General features: G+C 47.6%; 1 protein-coding gene across 1 annotated transcript in view; it reads left to right on the forward strand.

The window, feature by feature from the left end:
- pepd (peptidase D) overlaps positions 1-17,547 on the forward strand; it is a 179,579-nt gene that overhangs the window by 103,022 nt on the left and 59,010 nt on the right. Inside the window, exons 10-11 of the mRNA XM_073070487.1 lie at positions 5,225-5,287; positions 8,868-8,951. Coding sequence (XP_072926588.1) covers positions 5,225-5,287; positions 8,868-8,951 — 147 coding nt within the window. The remainder of the gene's footprint in view (positions 1-5,224; positions 5,288-8,867; positions 8,952-17,547) is intronic.

Below are 17,547 nucleotides of genomic sequence, written 5' to 3' on the forward strand. Positions count from 1 at the left end.
AGGCATATACAAACCCAGAGCCATCAAATGCTCCTTTCATTCCTGGAGTCATACACATCAACCACCTCTGGACCCTCTGCGATACCAGATAAGGGGTCCCAAAACTGCTCACAATACTGTGTGGTCTGACCAAGTGCCTGATAAAGCCTCAGCATTACAAACTTGCTCTTGTATTCTACTCCTCTCGAAATGAATGCTAACATTCCGTTTACCTTCCTCACCAACGTCTCAGCCTGTAGGAATCCTGCATGAGGACCCCCAAGTCCCTCTGCCCTTCAGATTTCAGAATTTTCTCTCCATTTAGAAAATAGACTACCCTTTTATTTCTGCCAAAGTGCACTTCCTGACAATCAATTCCATCTGCCACTTCTTTGCCCATTCCTGTAATCTGTCTCCTTCAATGTGTAACAAAGCCATCAATTCCATCGTCCAAATCATTGACCTGTAATGTGTAAAGAAGCGGTCCCAACACCGACCCCTGCAGAACACCACAAGTCACCAGCCACCAGCCAGAAAAGGCTCCCTTTTTGATCACCAGGAGAGTGGTAACGATCTGGAGTGTGCTGCCTCAGGTGGTGATGGAACTGGTCAGTGGCCAGGTAACACAGGAATCACAACGCCATGGGCTAGGTACTGGAAAGTGGACTTAGCGTGGACTTGATGGACAAAATGGCCTGTCTCCGCGAGGTATGACTGAAGGATGTGGCTTGTCTACCCGGATGGAGTGGGGGTAAGGCTTTCTGAGGTTGGTTCATCATCCAGTGTTCAGGAAGTTTGAGGATTAAACTCGGGCATTTGCAATGTACCTGTGATGGAGCTGGCTGAGTTTACAACTTTCTACGGTTCTTTCCGATCTTGCTGCTGCAGACCAGACGGTAATGCAATCTGTTAGAACGGTACATCAGTAGAGAAAGAGAGCACGTGATCAAATTTTAAACCGGAACGAATACAACAGAGGGAGGGAAGGAAGAATTGAAAAAGGAGAGGAGTGATTAAAGATGTGCAAAATTCAGCAAGTGTTTGACAGGCTAAGTGATGCCTCTGGCTGGGGGAAATAAAAGGGACAATGCCTCAAGATGTTGGCTCCCATCAGAGAGAGTTCCCGTCATCCGGGAGATGTTACTGTGATCAGAGAGGTTCCCAGCATCCGGGAGATGTTACTGTGATCAGAGAGGTTCCCAGCATCCGGGAGATGTTACTGTGATCAGAGTTCCCGTCATCCGGGAGATGTTACTGTGATCAGAGAGGTTCCCGTCATCCGGGAGATGTTACTGTGATCAGAGAGGTTCCCGTCATCTGGGAGATGTTACTGTGATCAGAGTTCCCGTCATCCGGGAGATGTTACTGTGATCAGAGAGGGTTCACATCATCTGGGAGATGCTTTCTTCATGTTACTGTCATCATGGAGGAGGTACAGGAGCCTGAAGATTCAGTCAATGATGTAGAATCTGCTTCTTCCCTCTGCAGTCAGGTTTTCTGAACGGTCCATGAACACTATCTGATTCTTCCTATTATTTGCTTTATATATTTTGCATCAAACAAAGTTGTATTGACCTAACCTATTCCAAGATCAATCTAACCCTTCCCTGTGACGTATCCCTTCCTTTCTGTTCCACCCACGTGCTCTCTTTAAAAATGTCCCTAACGTATCTGCCTCTGCCACCACTGGTTATATTTGTAATTTATAGATTTTGATGTCTTTGCTCGCCTGCTGCTGCAGAACAGTAGATTTCACGTCGTATGTCACTGGTAATGAATGTGATGTGGAACTTGGGCAGTGCTCCGGAGAAGAGTTAGCCATCCGGGGGTGGGATGAGGGACTATTGTGGTGAGTGTGAATCTCTGTACTGGGTGGGGGGTGGTTGGCTGCAGGTGATGGGGTACTGAGCAGTTTGCGGACCGGGATCGGTAGGTTTTCGTGGAACTGAGGGGTAAGAGGGTGTGGAATTCAGGGCAGGAGATGATCAGGATTGTGTAATACAACAGAGCAGTCTAAATCAGAGAACATAATGAACATTTATGTTCTAAATCATAGTTCGTTACAGTACACACCTTGTGGCCCAGAATGCTGTGCTGTTAACTTGCTCTCAATCTCCTCCATGGCCTCTGTTTTTTCTATCATTCATGTGATTATCTATGAGATCCTTAAATATCCCTATTGTATCTGGCTCTACCCCACCCTGGCAGCACGGCCAAGCACCCACCGTTCACTGTATTTAAAAAAAACTATCTCTTGCATTCCTCCCCCCCCCCCCCCCCCCCCAACCCCTCCATTCTTCCTTCCAATCACCTTAAAATTATTCCTTCTCATTAACCATTCCTGCCCTGGGGAAAAGTTTCTGGCTTTCCAGTCTGCCTCTGCCTCTTATCGTCTTGTACCCCTCTATCGAGTCACCTCTCATCCTCCTTTCCTCCAAAGAGAAATGTCACAGCTTGCTCAACCTTTCCTCATGAAACAGGCTCTCCAATCTAGATGTATCCTGGTAAATCTGCTCTGCACCCTCTAAAGCATCCACATTCTTCCTCGAATGGGAAGACCAGAAATGAACACCCGTGCTGCAGGTGTGGCACAGGTCAGTTCAAAGAGGTTGCATTTAGTGTCGCATTTATGGGTTCATGGGCTATTCAGACATCTGTAGACTGAGGGAAGAAGCTATTTCTGAATCGATGAGTGTAGGTCTTCAGGCTCCTGTATCTCCTCCTTGATGGTAGGAATGAGAAGAGGGATGTCCCGGGTGATGAAGACCCTCGTTGATGGATGTCACCTTCTCGAGGCATCTCCTGAGGGTGGGGAGGGTTGTGTCTGTGATGGGGCTTGGCAGAGTTGACAACCCTCTGCAGCTTCTTTACGATCCTGTACATTGGAGCTTCTGTAGCAGGCAATGAAGCAACCCGTCAGAATGGTTCTCAGAGTCCTAGGTCACGTACCGAACCTCCTCACCAGTTATCAAGGGATCTGGGGACCCTGGATCTTGGCCTTTCAATACTTGATGTTTCATTGACGCACCCCCCCCCCCATTCTTCTAAACTCCAGTGAGCCAGAGCCATCAAGTGCTCCTTGTATGTTAACTACAGTGGGGATGGCAGGGAGTTTGTGAATGCTCCTGATTTCTTGTATATTAGTTACAGTGAGGATTGGACGGATATTGTAGTACTCTCTGTTTCTCCATTAACTATGGTGAGGATTGGACGGATATTGTAGTACTCTCTGTTTCTCCATTAACTATGGTGAGGATTGGACGGATATTGTAGTACTCTGTTTCTCCATTAACTATGGTGAGGATTGGACGGATATTGTAGTTCTCTCTGTTTCTCGTACGTTAACTACGGTGAGGATTGGACAAGGATGTAGTTCTCTCTGTTTCTCCATTAACTACGGTGAGGATTGGACAAGGATGTCGTTCTCTCTGTTTCTCCATTAACTACGATGAGGATTGGACAAAGATGTCGTTCTCTCTGTTTCTCCATTAACTACGGTGAGGATTGGACAGGATGTAGTTCTCTCTGTTTCTCCATTAACTACGGTGAGGATTGGACAAGGATGTAGTTCTCTCTGTTTCTCCATTAACTACGGTGAGGATTGGACAAAGATGTCGTTCTCTCTGTATCTCCATTAACTACGGTGAGGATTGGACAAGGATGTAGTTCTCTCTGTTTCTCCATTAACTACGGTGAGGATTGGACAAAGATGTCGTTCTCTCTGTTTCCCAATTAACTACGGTGAGGATTGGACAAAGATGTAGTTCTCTCTGTTTCTCCATTAACTACGGTGAGGATTGGACAAGGATGTAGTTCTCTCTGTTTCTCGTACGTTAACTACGGTAAGGATTGGACAAAGATGTAGTTCTCTCTGTTTCTTCCATTAACTATGGTGAGGATTGGACAAGGATGTAGTTCTCTCTGTTTCTCCATTAACTACGGTGAGGATTGGACAAGAATGCCGTTCTCTCTGTTTCTCCATTAACTACGGTGAGGATTGGACAAGGATGTAGTTCTCTCTGTTTCTCCATTAACTACGGTGAGGATTGGACAAAGATGTAGTTCTCTCTGTTTCTCCATTAACTACGGTGAGGATTGGACAAGGATGTAGTTCTCTCTGTTTCTCCATTAACTACGGTGAGGGTTGGACAAGGATGTCGTTCTCTCTGTTTCTCCATTAACTATGGTGAGGATTGGACAAGGATGTAGTTCTCTCTGTTTTCTCGTACGTTAACTATGGTGAGGATTGGACAAGGATGTAGTTCTCTCTGTTTCTCCATTAACTACGGTGAGGATTGGACAAGGATGTAGTTCTCTCTGTTTCTCGTACGTTAACTACGGTGTGGATTGGACAAGGATGTCGTTCTCTCTGTTTCTCCATTAACTACGGTGAGGATTGGACAAAGATGTAGTTCTCTCTGTTTCTCCATTAACTACAGTGAGGATTGGACAAAAGATGTAGTTCTCTCTGTTTCTCCATTAACTACGGTGAGGATTGGACAAGGATGTAGTTCTCTCTGTTTCTCCATTAACTACGGTGAGGATTGGACAAGGATGTAGTTCTCTCTGTTTCTCGTACGTTAACTACGGTGAGGGTTGGACAAGGATGTAGTTCTCTCTGTTTCTCCATTAACTACGGTGAGGATTGGACAAGGATGTAGTTCTCTCTGTTTCTCCATTAACTACGGTGAGGATTGGACAAGGATGTAGTTCTCTCTGTTTCTCGTACGTTAACTACGGTGAGGGTTGGACAAGGATGTAGTTCTCTCTGTTTCTCCATTAACTACGGTGAGATTGGACAAGGATGTAGTTCTCTCTGTTTCTCCATTAACTACGGTGAGGGTTGGACAAGGATGTAGTTCTCTCCGTTTCTCGTACGTTAACTACGGTGAGGATTGGACAAGGATGTAGTTCTCTCCGTTTCTCGTACGTTAACTACGGTGAGGGTTGGACAAGGATGTAGTTCTCTCTGTTTCTCCCATTAACTACGGTGAGGTTGGACAAGGATGTAGTTCTCTCCGTTTCTCGTACGTTAACTACGGTGAGGGTTGGACAAGGATGTAGTTCTCTCTGTTTCTCGTACGTTAACTATGGTGAGGATTGGACAAGGATGTAGTTCTCTCTGTTTCTCCATTAACTACGGTGAGGATTGGACAAGGATGTCGTTCTCTCTGTTTCTCATACATTAACGATGGTGAGGATTGGACGGATGTTGTAGTGCTCACAATCTTTCTTGTTTCTGCAGCCTGTTCAAGCACTACTGTTATAATCGAGGAGGAATGCGCCACACCTCGTACACCTGCATCTGTGGCAGGGTAAGCATTGGTCTCTGTGGGAGGGGCCGGGCTGTGGTGGGGGGTGTGCAGGTGGTGGAGTGATTTGGGATGAATCCTTTAAGGCTGACTCACAGGTTGAGATGGTGAGGAAGGCAAATGAGTGAAAGTTCTGGGCCTGTACTCATCGGAGTTTAGAAAAATGGGGGTGGAGGTGGGTGGGTGTGGTATCTCATTGAAGCCTACTGAATATTGAAAGGCCTAGATAGAGTGGATATGGAGAGGATGCTCCCTATAGCAGGAGAATCTAGGACCAGAGGGCACTGCCTCAGAATAGAGGACCTGTTATTTAGAACAGAGGTCACTGAATCGTGGCTGCAGGATGGTTGCAGTTGGGAGCTAAAAACCAAGGTTACGTGTTCTATCGGAGGGATAGGAAGGTGGGCAGAGCGGGTGGCGTGGTTCTGCTGGTAAAGAATGGCATCAAATCAGTAGAAAGATGTGATGTAGGATCAGAAGATGTTGAAACCTTGTCAGTTGGGTTAAGAATTTTCAAGGGTAAAAGGACCTTGTTGGTAGTTATATACAGGCCTCCCAACAATAGCTGGGAGGTGGACCACAGATTACAACAGGAAATAGAAAAGGTGTGCTGAAAGGGCAATGTTATGATAGTCTTGGGAGATTTCAAAGTTGGAAATGGATCTCAAAACTGAATTTGTTCAATGCCTACGAGATGGCCTTTTAGAGCAGTTTGTCATTGAGCCTACTAGTGGATCAGCTATACTGGATTGGGTGTTATGTAATGAACTGGAGGTAGTTAGGGAGTTTAAGGTAAAAGAACTCTTAGGAGGCTGTGATCACAATATGATTGAGTTCAATTTGAAATCTGATAGGGAGAAGGTAAAGTCTGATGTAGCGGTATTTCAGTGGAGTAAGGGAAATTACAGTGGTATGAGAGAGGAGTTGCTAAAGTAAATTGGAAGGAGCTGCTGGCAGGGATGACAACAGAACAGCTGGGATAAGTGAGGAAGGTGTGCCACACCTCATACACCTGCATCTGTGGCAGATAAGCATCGGTCTCTGTGGGAGGGGCTGGGCCGTGGTGTATTTCAAAAATGAAGGAATACTCAAATGGCAAAATAGTACAACCATGGCTGACGGGAATTCAAAGCAAAAGAGAGGGCATACAACAAAGCAAAATTAGTGGGAAGACAGAGGATTGGGAAGCTTTCAAAAACCTACAGAGAGCAATGAAAAGAATCATTAGGAGGGAAAAGATGAAATATGAAAGCAAGCTAGCAAACAATATCAAAGTGGATTTTAAAAGCTTTTTCGTGTATTTAATATTAAAAATAAGAGAGATAAAAGTGGATATAGGACCACTAGAAAATCAGGCTGTAGAAATAATAACAGGGGCCAAGGAGATGGCAGATGAAGTAAATAAGTATTTTGCATCGGTCTTCACTAGCAGTATGCCAGAAGAGCACGAGAGAAGACAAGGGAGAACAGTCACTATTACAAGGGAGAAGGTGCTCAAAAAGCTGAAAGACCTGAGGGAACATGAACCATCCAGACCAGATGAACTGCACCTAAGGATTCTGAAAGAGGCATGATAGAGATTGTGGAGACATTAGTAATGATCTTTCAAAAACCATTGGGCTCTGGCATGGTTCCAGAGGACTGGAGAATTGTAAATATCACTCCACTCTATAAGAAAGGAGGAAGGCAGCAGAAAGGAAATTATAGACCAGTTAGCCTGACCTCAGTGGTTGGGAAGATGTTGGAGTCATTTGTTAAAGATGAGGTTCTAGAGTACTTGGTGACACAGTACAAGATAGGACAAAGTCAGTATGGTTTCCTTCAGGGAAAATCTTGCCTGACGAACCCATTGGAATCTTTGAGGAGATTACAAGTAGAATAGATAAAGGGAATGCAGTGGATGTTGTATATTTGGACTTTCAGAAGGCCTTTGGCAAGGTGCCACACATGAGGCCAGGTTAAGAGCCCATGGTATTACAGGAAAGTTATTGGCATGGTTAGAGCATTGGCTGATTAGTAGGAGGCAGCGAGTGAGAATGAAAGGATCCCTTTTCAGTTGACTGCCGGTGACTGTTGCTCTTTCAGCAGGGGTCGGTGTTGGGACAGCTTTTTAAGGTGTATATTTGTGATTTAGATGGCTTTGTTGCCAAGTTTGCAGAGGATATGAAGATTGGTAGAGAGACAGGTAGTGTTGAGGAAACAGGTAGGCTGCAAAAGGACTTGGATTAGGAAAATGGACAAGAGAATGCTAAATGAAATACAGTGTTGCAAAATGCACCGTCATGCACTTTGGTAGAAATAATTGTGCAGACAATTTTCTAAATGGGGAAAAATCCAAAAATCTGAGAAGCAAAGGGATTTGGGAATCCTTGTGCAGAACATCCTAAAGGTTAACTTGCAGGTTGAGTCAGTGGAGAGGAAGGCAAATGCAATGTTGGCATTCATTTCAAGAGGTCTAGAATATAAAAGCAGGGATGTGATGCTGAGGCTTTATAAGGCACTGGTGAGGTCTCACCTTGAGTGTTGTGAACAGTATTGGGCTTGTCATCTAAGAAAAGATGTGCTGGCATTCGAGAGGGTTCAGAGGAGGTTCACAAGGATTATTCCAGGAATGAAAGGGTTATCATATGAGGAACGTTTAATGACTCTGGGTCTGTACTCGCTGGAATTCAGAAGGATGAGGGGGAGTCTCATTGAAACCTTGGGAATGTTGAGAGGCCTAGACAGAGAAAATGTGGAAAGGATATTTCCCATGGTGGGAGAGTCTAGGACAAGAGGGCACAGCCTCAGGGTAGAGGGACGCCCATTTAAAACAGAGATGTGGAGAAATTTCTTTAGCCAGAGGGTGGTGAATTTGTGTAATTATTACCACAGGCAGCTATGGAACCCAGGTTGTTGGTGTAATTAAGGCAGAGATTGATAGGTTCCTGATTAGACACGGCATCAAAGGTTACGGGGGGAAAGCCAGGGAGTGAGACTGAAGAGGGGTAAAAAAAAGAATCAGCCATGATGGAATGGCGGAACAGACTCGATGGGCCAAATGGCCTAATCCTGCTCGTAAGTCTTACGGTCTTATGGGGATGAGGAGGAATTTCTTCAGCCAGAGGGTAGTGGATCTGTGGAATTCATTGCCATGAACAGCTGTGGAGGCCAAATCACCTGATCTTTCTCCCTCTTGTGTGTAGGATTTTGCCATAAGACTGGAGCAGAGTTCGCCATTTGGCCCATTGAGTCTGCCCCACCATTCAATCACAGCTGATTTATTATCCCTCTCAGCCCCATTCTCCTGCCTTCTCCCCGTAACCTTAGACGCCCTGAATCAGGATTATCAAGAACCTATCAACTTCGGCTTCAAATACACCCAATCACCCAGCCTCCATAGCTGTCTGTGGCATTGAATTACACAAATCTGCCGCCCTCTGGCTAAAGAGTTTCCTCCTTGTCTTGCTCTGTAGTTCAGTAGCTCCTCCCTACGCCACAGTCGTGGGAATACAGCTTGGGATAATCGGAGCTGATGTGAACCGAGCCCTCTGTACTGAGGGTGACCACTGACCACATCGTCCTCTTGTGTTTTTCTGGCAGTGGACTGAACTCCTCTGTCCTGCACTACGGCCACGCAGGCGCTCCCAATGACAAGACCATCCAGGACGGGAACATGTGGTAAGAGCAAACACTTCATTCATTTATCAGAGAGACAGCGCGGAACTGAGCCACACTGCTCAACTCCCAACCCTAATCAGAAGATTTACACCACCAACTAACCAGCAGGTCTCTGAACAGCACGGGGAGACTCCTTTCCCCCTCTCCTGGTGCCTGGACCCCGAGACTTCCCCCCCGTCAGTTCCGAAAACCCCACCTCCCTCCCAGCAGCCTGCTCACTCACCATTGTGTCCCTTCATAGGTTTGCTGCCCTGCAGCCCCTCCCTTCTCCCCCTCCCTTCTCCCCCTCCCTTCTCCCCCTCCCTTCTCCCCCTCCCTTCTCCCCCTCCCTTCTCCCCCTCCCTCTCTCCCCCTCCCTCTCTCCCCCTCCCTCTCTCCCCCTCCCTCTCTCCCCCTCCCTCTCTCCCCCTCCCTCTCTCCCCCTCCCTCTCTCCCCTCTCCCCTCCCTCTCTCCCCTCTCTCTCTCCCCTCTCCCCTCTCCCCCTCCCCCCACCATTGTCTGATCTAACCCGTCCCTTCGGGGGTTCACTGGCCTCCAACCCCTCTCCTCTCCTTCTCCGCAGCTGCAGTGTGTCAGTGTCACTGTTCTCAGAGCTATCTTTGTGGTTCCTTAACTGTCATAGATTGGGGGGGGGGGGGGGGGTGGTAATGGAGGACAAGTTCCCACTATCTATTAAATGCTCCCAATGGCGCACAACTCAAATAGCCTCTGGCAGCCAGCTTCAGCACCTGGCCTTCACGTGTGGCTTAGCAACTAAGCCCAGTGGAACTGTTTCTACTGACAGGAGAAGGGGCAAAGGTGGGTCGCTGGCACCTTAAAACCAGTCGCTTCAGGCAGATGGGAGTCATGAGCCGTGGTTGACAACTCATCTGGTAGAAGGAAAACTCTGATCTCAAACCTCCGCTGCCTTGTGGCTGTACCCACTCATGGGGAAGGCTTCAGGAGTAAACCCCGAGGGAAAATCCCGAGTTGCAGTCCCTAAGGCAGTTGAGTTAAGTTCAACACAGACTGGCAACTCCTGTGACACTGCTGGTGCCAAACTGTACTGGACTCTGCTGTTGGTTTGGAGAACAGTACATGGAGAGGGGAGTCTGCTGCACGGGCAATAGCTTGCTCTCCATATTGTACTGCCCTGGCTCGTGTACAGCTAAGACACACAAACATGCTCAACCCCGACTAATGGAGGACCTCCTCACTCATCCATTGAGTGGTTGTCTCATGACTCAGCCCCTCTTGTCCCACTGCCTGATATCGTGTCTTAGCCTGGCCTCCACATCGACTCCTCTTGTCCCAAATGCCCAATGTTCAGCCTCAGCCTGGCCTCACATCAACCCCTCTGGTCCCGGTCCCTGAAATCGTGCCTCAGCCTGGCCTCACATCAACCCCTCTGGTCCCGGTCCCTGATATCGTGCCTCAGCCTGGCCTCACATCAACCCCTCTGGTCCCGGTCCCTGAAATCGTGCCTCAGCCTGGCCTCACATCAACCCCTCTGGTCCCGGTCCCTGATATCATGCCTCAGCCTGGCCTCACATCAACCCCTCTGGTCCCGGTCCCTGAAATCGTGCCTCAGCCTGGCCTCACATCAACCCCTCTGGTCCCGGTCCCTGATATCATGCCTCAGCCTGGCCTCACATCAACCCCTCTGGTCCCGGTCCCTGAAATCGTGCCTCAGCCTGGCGTCACATCAACCCCTCTGGTCCCGGTCCCTGATATCGTGCCTCCGTTCCTGCCACGTCCTCGCCCGTGCAGCCCTTTTCTGGTATCAGCTGTTTGGACATCTCCAACATTAATCCTTTGTGATTATGTGAATATGGTGGCCTGGGCCCAGAGACCCAGAACTCCCTCATCAAACTACCAACCCCTCACTCCCTACCCACCCCTCCCTGTCTAAGACCGATACTGACACCAGTCTACACACCATTGAGGACAGATATATAGAAAGGTGCTGGAAAAGGGCCAGTAACATCATGAAAGGTCTCACCCACCCTGCTTATGGACTGTTTGTCCCACTCCCATTGGGGAGGAGGCTACAAGGCTACATAGCCCACACTAGGATGGCCAGACTCAAAAACAGTTATTTTCCCCAAATAGTAAGGCTGATCAACACCTCCACCCACTAACCCACCCCTCCACACCCCCCACCACCACTACTTTATCATTTCCTGTCAGTCACCTTGTGTACAGACACTCCTGTGCATAGTGTCACTTTATGGACATACAATCAGTCTGTGTATATAAGCTATCTGATGTATTTATATTTATTGTGTTTTATTATTATTGTGTTATTATTACTCGTTTCTGTGTTGCATCTGAGCCGGAGTAACAATTATTTTATTCTTCTTTATACTTGCATACTGGAAATAACATTAAACAATCTTTAACTGTAAAGCTTTAGGAAAAGCTTCTGGTCACTGGTACTGATGTGAAGTTTGCCCAAGGGGATATTTTCCTGAGTGCAGATAAGTGTGTCGATATAAGGTGTACTAAAGGACTTCAGCCCGAACTGTAAATACCGTAGTTTATTGTCAATACTGTACATTGTGCTGGCAATGCACCGCCACCAGGTGGCAGTGGTGAGCTGCAGGAGGGGCAGTGGTTGGGCCCTAAGGCAGGTCCTAACCTGACTGCCCACCAACACTGTTGTCAATAAAAGCACCGTTGGGTCCCCTCGTCCCTTAGCTGTGAGGACCATGTAAATCAGAGGCAGAGAACTTAGTTGAATTTGATTTTTCATTTATTCTGCTATCACATTTGGATAGCAGTAGAAGGATCAGTCCGAGTCAGCATGGATTTATGAAGGGAAAATCATGCTTGACTAATCTTCTGGAGTTTTTTGAGGATGTAACTATGAAAATGGACAAGGGAGAGCCAGTGGATGTAGTGTACCTGGACTTCCAAAAAACTTTTGATAAAGTCCCACATAGGAGATTAGTGGGCAAAATTAGGGCACATGGTATTGGAGGCACAGTACTGACATGGATTGAAAATTGGCTGGCTGACAGGAAACAAAGAGTAGTGATTAATGGGTCCCTTTCGGAATGGCAGGCTGTGACCAGTGGGGTACCGCAAGGTTCGGTGCTGGGACCGCAGCTGTTTACAATATACATTAATGATTTAGATGAAGGGATTAAAAGTAACATTAGCAAATTTGCTGATGACACAAAGCTGGGTGGCAGTGTGAAATGTCAGGAGGATGTTATGAGAATGCAGGGTGACTTGGACAGGTTGGGTGAGTGGGCAAATGTATGGCAGATGCAGTTTAATGTGGATAAATGTGAGGTTATCCACTTAGGTGGCAAGAACAGGAAGGCAGATTACTATCCAAATTGAGTCAAGTTAGGAAAAGGAAGTACAACGAGATCTAGGTGTTCTTGTACATCGGTCAATGAAAGCAAGCATGCAGGTACAGCAGGCAGTGAAGAAAGCTAATGGCATGCTGGCTTTTATAACAAGAGGAATTGAGTATAAGAGTAAAGAGGTCCTTCTGCAGCTGTACAGGGCCCTGTTGAGACTCCACCTGGAGTATTGTGTGCAGTTTTGGTCTCCAAATTTGAGGAAGGACATTTTTGCTATTGAGGGAGTGCAGCGTAGGTTCACAAGGTTAATTCCCGGAATGGCGGGACTGTCATAAGTTGAAAGATGGGAGCGACTGGGCTTGTGTACACTGGAATTTAGAAGGATGAGAGGGGATCTGATTGAAACATATAAGATTATTAAGGGATTGGACACACTGGAGGCAGGAAGCATGTTCCCGCTGATGGGTGAGTCCAGAACTAGAGGCCACAGTTTAAGAATAAGGGGTAGGCCATTTAGAACAGAGATGCAGAAAAACTTTTTACCCAGAGAGTGGTGGATATGTGGAATACTCTGCCCCAGAAGGCAGTGGAGGCCAAGTCTCTGGATGCATTCAAGAGAGAGTTAGATAGAGCTCTTATAGATAGCGGGGTCAAGGGATATGGGGAGAGGGCAGGAACGGGGTACTGATTGTGGATGATCAGCCATGATCACAGTGAATGGTGGTGCTGGCTAGAAGGGCCGAATGGCCTACTCCTGCACCTACTGTCTATTGTCTATTTACTTACTGTAATTTAAAGCTTTTATTATTCTGTATTATAGTCTACTGCTTCAGACAGATGGGGCTCAACAGCCGTGGTTGGCCGCTGACCAAGGGGAAGGAAAACTGATTTCAAACCTCTGCTGCCTTGTCGCTATGGGGGGGGAAATCCCGATCTGGAATCCCTACATTGAGTTCAACGCTGACTGGCAGCTCCTGTGATGCCAGTGGTGTCAAACTGTCTGGGTCCCTGCCGTTCCTATGGGTGTGTCAGCTGTCTGGGTAGCAGCTTGCTCTCCATATCGTACTGCCTGGGGTTGTGTATCACGTAAACAGCTCGGACACAATGTCCATGGCCGACAATGTATTGCAATGTCCTGTTGCCGCAGAACTACACATTTCATGACATGCCAGTGATATTAAACCAGATTCTGGAAGTGATGTCAGTGACGGCACCCCCCCACCCCGCTAGGCTCCCGGGCCTCCCGCCTGTGACCACTGGACTCGGGCACAGCCGGTGAGGTGAATACTGTGGAGAGACCACGATGGCAGGAGGTCAGCTGCACACAGTGCTTTTGGGGTCCCACCTCGTGATGGCCTTGTACCAGGAGACGCTGCTAGGATCTGAGGGTCAGACTAACTTCCCCCTGCAGTCAGTCAGGGGCTTGTATGTTCTCCCTGTGACTGAGTGGGTTTTCTCTGGGTCTCACTCAGTTCCCTATGAGTTAGGGTTACTAAGATGTGGGCACTGGAAGTGTACTGGTACTTGGGGCTGCCCCCAAATCGACCCCGGGTGCACACAACGCATTTCACAATATGTTTTTAGACATGGCCCTCTGATTGGGTTGACCATGGATGTTGTGTCCTAGCTGTGGAATTCGATACACAACCCCGGACAGTACGATATGGAGAGCAAGCTGTTGCCCATGCACAGGTTCCCCCTCTCCACAACATGACGATACGGTTTGGCACCAGCAGCATCACAGGAGTTGGCAGGCAGTGTTGAACTCAACAAGGGACTGCCTTGGGTACCCTAGCTCCAGATTTTTCCTCGGGGTCTACTCCTGAAGCATAGTAAAACAATAAATATATGCATACGATTAGCATATCGGATGTACATGTGGCGAACAGAGCCGGGCTTTATCATGGGGAAGGGACGGATACTGAAGCTGACTGGAGCTGCCGTTACTTACTGACCACAGCCCTGTCGAGCAGCATTCCAGAGGCTGGGATCGGCAGCAGGAATCTGGGAGGGAATACCTTGCATTCACAGCCTGCTCCGATAACCAGGAGTGGTGTGAGAGCAGGCCAGTTAGAGGCGTTCTCTCTGAACCACACTCTCTCCCACTCGGCAGGGCTTCCAAGAATATTCATCAAGTTAAATTCTTAGACATTTACGGAGATCTGTTAACAAGCAGCCATCGGCAGAGCAGTTAAACAGAGTATAAATGCTGGGGTAACAGAAATGGCAAGAGACCTCGCTCAGCTGGGCAGCATCTATGGAGAGAGAAACTCCTCAATGTTTCAGGGTTAGAGACCCTTTCTTAGAAATCTATTTAACAAGAGGTACAGTGCAGAATAGGCCCTTCTGCCCATCTAGCTATACTGCCCAGCAACCCGTGATTTATCCCCAGCGTAATCACAGGATAATTTACAATGACCAATTAAGCTGCCAACCAGAACGTCTTTGGACTTTGGGAGGAAACCCCACACACACACAGGAAGAACATACAGACCTGCTTACAGAGGACGCCAGAGCTGAGTTCTGAATCGAGACGCCCCGAGCGGTTAGCGTGATGCCGTTACAGCTACGCTGCGGTGAAAGGGGATGGAGTGGTGTTAGTTTTCAGAACAGGGAGCAGGGAGACAGAAGCAGGGTCGGGAAGGGTGCTGATCGTTAGGGAGCAGGTTTATACAAAGGGGGTGAGAAAGATTCATTAGTGCAAGAACAGGAGACAGTGTCTCCAGCGTAAACACCAGAAATTCTGCATATGTTGGGGGAAGAACAGCAGAATTTCCTGGCTGTTACCGTATCCGCTACGGTGGTGAGGTCTGACGTAGATTGGGGGACTGCTTTGTTGAACATTTCCACTCCATCTGCAGAAAGCAGGATTTTCCGGTGGCCAAACATTTTAATTCCTGTCCTCATTCCCATTCCAACATGTCTAGCATGGTCTCCTCTACTGCCACTCCCAAAATGGAGGATCAACACCTCACATTCAGTCCAGGCAGCCTCAACCTGATGCCGTGAACGTCCATTTCACCAGCTTCTAGTAATTTTTACCCTCTCTCTTCCCTCCTCTTCATTTCCCCACTCTGGCCCCTTACCCCTTCTCCTCACCTGCCAGTGCTCCTATCTATCAGATTCCTTCTGCTCCACCCCTCCCCACCCACAATCTCACCAATCTCCTCTGGCTTGTCCTCCTTCCCTTGCCCCCCTCCCACCAGAGGGAAGCCCCCTCTGGCTTCTTTCCTCTCCATTCCCACTCTTTGCCTCCTGCCAATCAGCCACTGCTTTATCCATGCTAGAATCTTTCCTGTAATACCATAAGGCTTGTTAAACAATCTCAGGTGGGGCATCTTGTCAGAGGCCTTCTGAAAATCCAAGTACACAACATCTACTAATTCTCCTTTGTCTATCCTGATTGTTAGTTCTTCAAAGAATTCCAACAGATTTGTCAGGCAGGATTTTTCTTTGAGGAAACCATGCTGACTACGGCCTATTTTATCATGTGTCCCCAAGTACCCTGAGACCTCATCCTTAATAATCGACTCCAACATCTTCCCAACCACTGAGGTCAGACTAACTGGTATATAGTTTCCTTTTTTCAGCCTCCCTTCTTGAAGAGTGGAGTGACAGTTGCAATTTTCCAGTCTTACGGAACCATTCAAGAATCTAGTGAAAGATCATTACTAATGAACCCTGGGGTTTACACTATGTGATCCAGGTGACTTATCTACCTTCAGACCTTTCAGTTTCCCAAGAACTTTCATCTTAGTAATGGTAACTTCACACACTTCTGACCCTTGACACCTGGAACTCCCACCATACTGCTAGTGAAGTCTGACGCAAAATACTTATTCAGTTCATCCACTATTTCGTTGTCCCCATTACTACTACCTGTCCAGCATTGTTTTCCAGTGTCCGATATCCACTCTCGCTTCTCTTTTACACTTTGTGTATCTGAAGAAACCTTTGGTGTTCTCTTTAATATTATTGGCCAGCTTACTTTTGTATTCTGTCTTTATCTTAATGACTTTTTTAATTGCCTTCTGTTGGTTTTTTCCTTACTACTGTTTGGGGGGGGGGGGGTCTGTATAGAACTCCCATTGGGGTCTTTTTACCCTTGGAGTTCCTTAGCTCTATTCACAATGATTCCACACCTTCTGACCTAATGTCACCTTTCTAATGATTTTTTACCAACAGAGCAACCCCCCCCCACCCCCCCCCCCCCCGTCTTCCTGTGGGTCTTTTAGATACAGTGCGTATTCTTGGACATTAAGCTCCCAGCTATAATCTTTCAGCCAGAATTCAGTGATGCCGACAGTATCATACCTGCCAATCTGCAACTGTGCTACAAGTTTATTGACCTTCTTCCATATACTGCACGCTTTCAGATACAACACCTTCAGTCATGTATTCATCCTTTTCAATTTCATCCACCTTTTACGTTGCAACTCATCCTGTTGACTACAATTTTGCCCTATCTTCAGCCTCTCATCACTGCACATTGCCTGTTTGTAAACCAGCTACCTCATCTTCAGCACTATTATCCGCCTTTCCTCCGATACTTCTTGCATTGAAGCGGGAGAGGCCGTTAGTGAGCGCAGAAACGGGAGAGCCCGTTAGTGAGCGCAGAAACGGGAGGGGCCGTTAGTGAGCGCAGAAACGGGAGGGGCCGTTAGTGAGCGCAGAAACGGGAGGGGCCGTTAGTGAGCGCAGAAACGGGAGAGCCTGTTAGTGAGCGCAGAAACGGGAGGGGCCGTTAGCGCAGAAATGGGAGGGGCCGTTAGTGAGCGCAGAAACGGGAGGGACATTGAAGAGGCACATGGTGCTGCAGAGGCTGAAGGGATATGGGTCGTGTGTAGATTAGTTGCATTAGGCTTTGTTAATTCAGTTAGTTTGACACAACATCGTTGGCCTGAGTCCTTTCCTGTACAGTACTGTTCTATGTCAGAAATAGTTCATTATTTAAAAATGCTTAATGTACTCAACCCAAGTCAACATGGTTTTCTTCAAGAGATTAACAGTTGACAGCTCTTGTTCCATCCCTCCCCCACCTTCCCCACACCCCCCTTTCTTTTTATACTGGCTTCCTCCCCTCTCTCAGGATGTGTGGGCGACAATGTGGGGTGGGGTGTTTAAAGGAGACGTGTTGGGCAAGGTGTTTTTTAGGCAGAGTGGTGGACGTGACGGTGTAGCAGCACAACGCTATTACAGCTCAGTGTGTGAGTTCAGAGTTCAGTTCCAATATTCTTTGTAAATCCTCCCTGTGGAATGCCAGGGTTCCCACTGGCTGTTCCAGTTTTCTCCCACAGTC

The sequence above is a fragment of the Hemitrygon akajei genome, chromosome 17 (assembly GCF_048418815.1).
Source record: "Hemitrygon akajei chromosome 17, sHemAka1.3, whole genome shotgun sequence".
NCBI classification, from domain to species: domain Eukaryota; kingdom Metazoa; phylum Chordata; class Chondrichthyes; order Myliobatiformes; family Dasyatidae; genus Hemitrygon; species Hemitrygon akajei.